Genomic DNA, 8,895 nt, shown 5'->3' on the forward strand with positions numbered 1-8,895 from the left:
GTTGCACTTGACCTTTTTTTCCTCACGCTAACGCTTTTACAAACTCTTCCTGGCTCACGCTTATTGCAACGCGAGTCTGCAAATTCCTGCGATGAGGCCAAAAATCAGTGATATCAAATTCCAACTTTACGATTTGCGCAACGAGCCTGCAAAAAGTGAACCGCGTCGTGGTGAGCGGCGAGCATATTGTCAAAAAGGCAAATATGACGTCAACTGATCAGACACACACAAAAAGACAATTTAATGTTGTCCATCTGACATCACAGACAAATAAATGGGCACGAAATAACAGTTCTATTTTTCAAAAATGTCATAATAGCAGTTTGTCTCCTTCACACTTCTATCGATATCTTTTGTTAAATGGTATAAAAAGGTATAAAAACTTTCAGCAAAAGCGGACTGTCAACGTCGAATCGTTCTAGTGCAGGTGGCTGAAGAGATTCTCGAATTTTTCGAGCATAAAAAATAGAATCCTCAAGCGCAGATCTCGCCGTCTCAGTAGCCCTTCATGGCCATGGACGAAGCGGCGCCGCGGTCATGATGTCGGACCTGGTGGATCATCAGGAGGGACACCAGCAGGCCCAGAAGCTACACGCACGCACGCACGCACGCACAAAGGTTACAACCTCGGCCGGACCGGCGCGACCGCACTCGCGACTTCGGCTCGACTCACGGCGGTGACGGCGAAGCCGAAGAGAAAGCCGATGGCGATGTTGAAGAAGAAGTCGGCGTAGGTGACGAGGACCTCGCCGCAGGGCTGCGAGGACGACAAGTGACCCCCGATGGTTAATTTTCCCTGGAAAGTGACTGCTTCAAAGCAAAATGGCTGACTTCCTGTTTGTTTTCAGACATGGGTCCTTGAGACCGATTTATGCGTGCAGTTATGTTACTGTAGATATCGCCACCAAATTTGGCGTAGATCGCTGAAACGGGTGACGAGGGACTCACTCCGCTTCAAAGCGAAACGACCGATTTACGGGCACGGCTCCTACGATGATAGACACGCCCCCCAGATTTGGTGTCGATCGGTGAAACGGGTGTCAGGGCCTGAATTTTTGTAACTTTTCCACGGACACTACGTGAGGGAGTTGAGTGACAATCTTACTTGTTGGTAGATCTGATCGGGGCCCGCGGTTCCCTGCGAACAAAACGGCGTCGGTCGGTCAGTCGCGCGTTAGCGAGCGAGGCGCTAAAAGCGGTCAGCGCGGCCGCTACCTGAGGTCGGGCTTTGCATCCGGGATGTCCGAAGAGTCCGTAACCTCCGAAGCCGTCCAATCCGGGTCGGCACCCGCACGAGGCGGGGATGTCGTCGCCCCAGTCGCCGGCGCTCACCAAGCCGCAGCAGTGAGCCTGAGAGAGAGAGAGACACGCGAGTCGGCTTTCAAAGCGGAGCGTCGACGTGTTGTCGTAATATCAAAAATGCAAACGATAACGTCTCACGCTCTCCTGCAGCTGCCGAAGCACGGCCCGGAAGCCTTCCTCCGCCATGAAGGGCTCGGCCACCTCGGCCGAGGTGCTGCGGAAGCCGTCTCTCACCTTCGCCGCCGACGCGGACGGCAAAAAGCCACACGACGGGTCACTCGACAAGCGCAAACGCCGGCTCCCCTCGAAAGGGATACGGTGTCCGAACATGCACGCCGACACGAAGCCCTTCCAAAAAGTCCCACGAAAACCAAATCGTGGCAATCGTGGAGATGCGCACCCGCACGGAAAAAGGGGGAGAAAAAGAGACCGCTTTCCATCATCATACATGCCATGAATATAACGCCATGATAGGTAGTCGTTGGGTTCCTGAGTAAAAACCGGCATTCGCCGGCGGTGCTCTTTGAACAGCGATTTTCCGCGCGGCCAATACACGACACGCTTCCGCTCGTGCACTCATCTAATGTGCCCGCCCACCTTTTTACCCAATGTGAGTGATGTGCCTGCCCCTTTTCGGGAATGGAAATTTCCATCAGCTCCCCGACGTCGACAACCCCAAAAGTTGTTCCGCCGCCGTTGAATTTGTGCACGTACGTTTTGACGTCGAAAAACATCACAATGAGTTTTATGAAACTTGCGGGGTTCACAACCTCCGACGACGTTGAGAACCACTGCGCTAAAAGAAACACAGAAATCATCACAAGCACTCAAGGTGCATTTCTGTCCAAACGCGACCGCCTGACCTTGTTCCTCATGACGACCACCACGATGCCGAAGATGAGCATGATGACCATCCCCGCCACCATGAAGCCGGCAAACTGGCAAGCAAACAAACAAACAAGTTGGCACCCCACGCACACGGCGCCGTCACCTGACTTCCGTGCGGCGACGTACGATCTTGAGGGCGAGCTCCTTCTCGGATATTCCCGCGTAGATTCCCAAACAGGAAATGCCGAGCACGCCGATGGCGAACACCCACGCCCATCCCAGGCCCGGGACGCCCACCGCCGACAGCTGATCAGCACGCGCGCCACAACACAATTAAAACGGCTCAAATCAAATGTGTTGATGATTTATACAACACAAAGAACAACAAACACAATTGTAATCATAAAATAATTCATTGTCATTGTTGATACAGTCATTCATTTATTTATTTGTTGTTAATGACCAATTATTCCATTTTTAAAAAGTTCATCGTAAAATGCTAAAATGGTTGATTGGAGCATTTTATATGCTTTTTGATTGGAATCTTTTTCAACATTTCATTTTTGATCTGTGGTTAGTTTTGGGGGTGTGACTTTTGGCGTCCTCCGCCGCCTCCTTGCCGTTTTCCTCCAAATGGAAGTCGTTGACTCTGGTGCCATCGGACCGCGATTTCAGTTGGAATGAATCCGCTTGTGTGGCGAGGGGCAATCGGGGGGGGGGGGGGGGGGGTCATTGAAGCAATCCAAACACATGCGGATTGTTTCCCATTTGGCACAGAGGCAGCGCAAATTGCCCCCCCCCCCCCACCCCCCCGCAAATGACGTTGTTTCCCGGCACGGCCTTCACGAGCATTCCAGGAAATACTACACCTTCACAACATTTGTGCGAGCGCAACGCTTCCCATGTCGCTTCAAGTTGTCCGAAACATTGTTGAGCGTTTCCTCAAATGAAGTGAAAAGACATCGGCAACACGTGTGCAGAACTTCACTCTTCTTCCACTTTTTCTTCTCGTAGTCGTTCGTGTCATTTGAAAGTACTCGTCATCGTAATTGTTGTTACAGTTTGCGTTGTAGTCGCAACAACTTGTACGACGACGAGTTGTTGTCGTCGTTGAATTTACAGTGGTTATTGTTTCAGTACTATAAGAGTTGTTTTTTTCCACCATTCATTTGGCGATCTTGTGGATTTTAATTTTAATTTGATTGATTTATTTGACAGAGGTCATATACGTTGTTGTTTTTGTAGTTTGTTTGATAGTAGTAGTTGTAGCTGTCGTCATTTTTACGGTTGAATTTTTTGCTCGCTGGTCGTCGTTACAGTTCCTTTGAAATAGTTTCATTTTATAACTTGTACTGTCTTACAAGAGTTGTTTTACAGCAGTAGTTGTTACACAGTAGTTTTCCAAGTTTGCTCGATAATAGTTGTATTCGAAGTAGTAGGTTTTTTTTTATAGCTTCAAAAGCCCTTTTCTTTTTATTGTTTGTGTCGTTTACCTGCGCACTGTAGACGCTGGCCTTCACCACCCCGAAGATCAGCAGACATCCCACGATCTGAAAAACAAACAAACACATAGCCTAACATGTGCTCCCTTTGTCACAAATGGCAACGTAATAGAACATCATCAACTGGAAGGTATGTGGAACAACGTAAGGAACAGTATTGGGATTGTAACATAATGCCACAACATCGCAATGTAACATGAGGTCATGGAACATAACATTACATAGCGTAGTCCAACGTAACATGACACAAAATGTCACGTAACACGAGGTAGTGTCATATAACGCGTCGTAACATAATGTAACACAGTCGTGTAACGTAACTTCAAAGCGTAAGCTAACAGAGGCGACAGTAACTTGGCGTAAGATAACGTCGTCGAAATGTGGCGTAACGACATCATGAGAGTTCTGGCGGCAGACTCCGAGAGGACGACGTCGTTCATCTCAAAAGTCCAACGACCTAACATCTCCTCCTGCTCGGTTCGGGATTTTTTTGCCCCCGAAAAAACTAAAGGACAACTGTCAAATGTGATGGAGAACCGGAAACATAGAAAGTGTGGTGTTGCCCCCCCCGCTGCAGTAAAGAAGAAAAGAAAGCAGAAGTGTTGCAGCTGTAAACGGAGAATGTGTTTGCCCCACTGTCATAAAAAGAAAAAAGAAAAAAGAAGAGTGCTGGCTGACTTGAAAGTGGGCGTGGGGGCGGTGGGCTTTGTGTTTCGGGAAAACAAAACGAGGCCAGATGGGGTTTTTGGAGGAGGAGTGGAAATGTACTTGGATGTTTTTTTTTTTGCATGTGTTGTTTGTTACACAATGACATCCATTCTTCTGGAAACTTGATTCCTTCAAAACATACAACTTCCAAAAAACAAATAACTGCTTACTTTTGTCCTTTTAAAAACATTCTTTCACAAATGACTTGCATTGTTATGTAATCACGTACATTTTGGATGACACTCTAAACTTTAGCACCTCATGATTAAATGTGCTTCCAAATCACAAATTGTTACTTTATCTTCCCCCCAGTTTCAATTTTTTTCTTTAAAAACAAGTTGTGTTCCTGCGCCGTGGGGTGTAAATGTTACCGCCGAAAAATAAATTCAATAAAATGAATACAAATGACTGTTTGTAACAGTCAAAACTTTTTTGTAATGATTCAAAATGGATTTTTACACCCCCATTTTCAAAACATTCCTTTACAATTTGTATTCCTATGTGCACTACACAGTCCTGATTTAAGTTGGAAACTTTAACACCACAAAATATCTTCAATGAAATAGCTTCAAACAACTTTTGCTTCCAATATAAAACAAAATACTTTGAAAAATGGAATGGATTATTTTTCATGTAAAAAGGTGACTTCAGAAACAAGTGTTCGTTTTTCTCGCCATGATACACACACGCGCTCTCGCGGGCGATCGCAAGAGCAAGCAGTCGTACTTACAGCAAAGACGACGTTGAAGAAGACAAAAAGACATTTGAGGCAGCCGTTAATTTTTCCCATTTTGAAGGTGAAGTCGGAGCTCGTGAGTGCGTGTGCGTCGCTTTGATGAGCGGAAGCTGGTCAGGGTGGTAGAAACGCGCGTCCGTGCCGGCGCGGCGCTACAATGGCGAGAGAGACCGCCCCCCTCCGCGCTGAAACAAAAACACACGCACAACTTAGGATCATTTAGCAACACGCTCACACATGCTTTGACGTCATTTTCAATAAAAGCTCACGAAGAAAAGTTGAGTTGAAAAGCCTCAAAAGTGTTTTTTGGCAGCACTTGGATGGAATTCTCAAAGTTCTAGCTGATGTACATCGACAATGTGTTTACCTCCTGGCTAACGAGGACGCGCCCACTCCGTGCGTGTGCTCCTGTGACTGTTTGTGTGCCTGTATGCATGTGTGTCAGTGAATGTTTGCACGAGTGTGTCAGCATCCGATCGTGTGTGCGTGCGTGCGTGCGTGGGCATGCCTACGCGTGTTTCATTGTATGTTTTTGTGTGTGTGTGTGTGTGTGTGTGTGTGTGTGTGCGTGCGTTTGACTGTGCGTGTGTACTGTGGCCAACACGGCCTACGGAAATGTCGCAACCGGGAAAATTGTTCCCGCCGCCTGATTGGCCGGCAGGGATCGCGTGACTGGCGTGTCTCGTTCGGTTCCCTCAGGAGGGAAATTCAGGAAAAGCAACCTTTTCCTGAATTTCAAAAGCAACCTTTTCCTGAATTTCCTGAAGGACGTTCTGGCTGTCGTCATGGCGATGTGCCAAGGACAATCATAGAGGATTGGAGGAATGAGAATTTTATCGTGAAAGCGCTTCGGACAGGAAATGATGTGTTGCGCTTTCGACGGCCGGCAGGATGCGGCACGGCCCAGGTGGAGTTGTGAGGTTGCGGGTTCAAATCCCGCCCCCGCCTGTGTGGAGTTTGCATGTTTTCCCCGTGCCTGCGTGGCTTTTCTCTGGGTACTCCGGTTTCCTCCCACATCCCAAAAACATGCACGCTAGGTTGGCGGATGAACAATTTTCCCGTAGGTGCGAATGTGAGTACAACGGTTGCTTGTTTCTATGTGCCCTGCGATTGGCTGGCGACCAGTTCAGGGTGCAACCCGCCTCTCGCTCAGAGTCAGCTGGGATGGGCGCCTGCACGCCCGCGACCCACGTGTGGAGAAGCGCTACGGAAGATGATTCCAGGTGGTGAAATTAATATTGAATTGAAATGAATAAAAAGTCATATGTCTGCCTTAAAGTGTTTTTCATGTTGGACAAAGTTTCGTGCGAAATGAGTGACTCGTTTGTTTAACGAGTAAACTTACCACGTGTAGGAGAAACGGGGAGCGAGCCGCGGCGACGTCGCCCCCTACGGGCCTGGAGGCAGAAGTCAGGCGTCCCTGCGGTGGAGAGGATCGTGTTAGCACGCGCGCGCAATCGGAAAAAGAAAAGGTCGGACTCGCGTCCGGCCTCGAGCGACATCGAGTGTTCATTCCTTACCCGTTCTAACTGGTCTTGGGTTTCCCGGATGAAAGCTCGCTTGCACAATATCGTCACAAGCAGTCACAAGTACACCATCGTACACCGACCGCAACTGGGGAGACAGAGACAAAAAGACAGCGAGAGAGACGAGTCAGTCGTGATTTTGGGCAACTTCAAAAATCTTTCACTCATTTTGTTGTGTTCATCGGTTGACAAATCGCTTGAAATAAAAACGCAAACAATTACAGCGTGGGTGTTTTACACGTTCAAAACATTGGCGACATTTAAACGAGCGACGTTTGCATTTCGGGATCACAAAAGTTGAAAATTGCTTTCATGTTTCAAGAGGCTTTCAAACATTTTTCAACAACAGTGTCAGAAAACAAAAACAGACAAGACAGGATGTGGACAAGGCAGTAACACACAGCAGGAAATCAACACAAACACACACACGCGTCCATAAAAACGCCGATTGGGACTCTCCGTCTCCCCCGTGTGGACCAAAGAAGGAGGAAAACTTTGGAACGGATTCGTGACATCAAAAAACAATTGCTGTCTCTCCTTCACAAATATGAAATGTATGAAAATTACGCTGCGATTGGCTGGCGACCGGTTCGGGGCGTACCCCGCCTCTCGCCCGAAGATAGCTGGGATAGGCTCCGGCACGCCCGCGACCCACGTGAGGAGAAGCGCTACGGAAACTGGATGGATGAAAATTAGGACACCTCACCCTGTGAAAGTTTGAGCAAGCGGGGTCGGTCGGGGTCGCGTTGCGATTTGGGCGGGTCGGGTCGCCGAGCGCCAACGCCACCTGCGATACACACACACACACACACACAGAGAAAATGAACACAATGTTCACACACATGAACAATGAAGACAAACCACATGCACACACCTAAACACACACACAAATAAAGAAAACGTACACAAAAACACCGAACATGGCACACACACACACACACCACACAAATACACAACCCAGACATAAATGAACACAAAAACACTGTCAGACACAGCCATAAGGCCAAACGCGGTACTTGATTGTGTTGCGGTTGGGTTGGGTTGCGTTGCGTTGAGTTACTTTGTGTTTATCTCGTGTTGCGTTCCGCTGCGGTTGTGTTGTGTTGATTGCGTGTCGGACACCTCGGAATGGAAAGCGTGTCCGGAGCGGTCGCCGGCGGGGCTGTGAGACAAACGTGACAAATGCTTGTCCTTCCCAAATTCACATTTGAAGTGGGCGGTCCCCAAGCAGCGGCCCACTCGGTCGAGCGCTGCGCTGCGTTGCGCTGAAAGAAAAACACACCAAAAAAGAAACATTTAATAACATTCAATGCTCAACAATTTCACATCAGAAAATCATCTGTTCGTGCGCAAATCACCACCGGCTCCCTCGCTCGCTTTTCTCATGCACGTACCTCGGGTCAAAAGTTTCGGACGGGTCCATAAACCACAACGGAAAAATGGACATCAAAGGATTACATTCAATCAAATTCAAAAGCAAAGTCATTCAGTCAAATGGCCAGTGAACATCCACCACATCAACAAACTGCACGCACACGCTCGCACTCAAAAGGTGCGCGCGCACCCACCTGTGTGGCGTGCACAGACAGGAAACGGGAAGCGGCGTCGCCCCAGTCTCGCGCGCCTTCCGAGTCGCGGCGAGCGTCCCCCTTTGGCCGTTAGAGGGCGCGGGGTCGTCGCCGTTACCCACCTGGGCCCGCAGCTCGTCCATCCGGTCCCGGACGTAAACGTCGGCGCCGGCGTCCATCTGGCGACACGGGGAAGGAAGAGAGGCGCTGTGGCGGCTCCCGGCCCGAGGGGGCGCCGGCGCGTTCCACCGACCTGCAACTCCGCCCGCATCACGCCGCTAAACTGCGACAACGCAAACAGACGCACGACACACACGTGCGCCTCACCGGCAGCGCAGACGCCGACGAGCGCCAAAAGAACGGCGACCGCTCCGACCGGACGCCTCGTCTGCGAAGGCGCCGCGAGTCAACAACAACTTTCCAATATTTGCAACTTGATGTCGTTGAAAAGATCCAGCAGCAAAAAAGAATTCAGTGACGACGTCACGGACCTCAAACGCTTTTGACGTCAGGCTCAAAATAACTCGAGTGCCGAGTGCCACCTCGGAACGAGCGGAACAAAGATGGTACCGACTTCAATGAAGCGGAACAGGGCAGCTTGTAGGTGGGGGCCGCTTGCGACCGACAGAACAAAAGTCTGAAGAAACAGAAGGTGAAATGGCGTCGTCGCAGCTGCAACGAGTGGAAAACAAGCAGAATAAGGAAACGAGATGCTGACACAGGAA

The 8,895-nt window shown here is 49.3% G+C and overlaps 1 protein-coding gene across 5 annotated transcripts; it reads right to left on the minus strand.

The window, feature by feature from the left end:
* Positions 1 to 214: 214 nt before the first annotated feature.
* LOC133397384 (23 kDa integral membrane protein-like) lies at positions 215 to 8,851 on the minus strand. 5 transcript variants are annotated; one of them, XM_061668204.1, is made up of 10 exons: positions 6,422 to 6,473; positions 5,071 to 5,261; positions 3,624 to 3,680; positions 2,317 to 2,436; positions 2,166 to 2,240; positions 1,441 to 1,536; positions 1,216 to 1,350; positions 1,106 to 1,138; positions 674 to 757; positions 215 to 588 (listed from the first exon to the last, which is right to left on the minus strand). In XM_061668204.1, exons 2-10 carry the CDS (start codon positions 5,128 to 5,130, stop codon positions 496 to 498), a joined length of 753 nt encoding a protein of 250 aa, XP_061524188.1. In that variant the 5' UTR covers positions 5,131 to 5,261; positions 6,422 to 6,473; the 3' UTR covers positions 215 to 495. The 5 variants fall into 5 exon arrangements, with proteins under 5 accessions (XP_061524188.1, XP_061524187.1, XP_061524186.1 ...); XM_061668203.1 differs by lacking the exon at positions 6,422 to 6,473 and adding an exon at positions 5,444 to 5,535; XM_061668202.1 differs by lacking the exon at positions 6,422 to 6,473 and adding an exon at positions 5,346 to 5,437.
* Between the last annotated feature and the right edge of the window lie 44 nt (positions 8,852 to 8,895).

Source organism: Phycodurus eques, chromosome 22 (genome assembly GCF_024500275.1).
Source record: "Phycodurus eques isolate BA_2022a chromosome 22, UOR_Pequ_1.1, whole genome shotgun sequence".
Taxonomy (NCBI): Eukaryota; Metazoa; Chordata; class Actinopteri; order Syngnathiformes; family Syngnathidae; genus Phycodurus; species Phycodurus eques.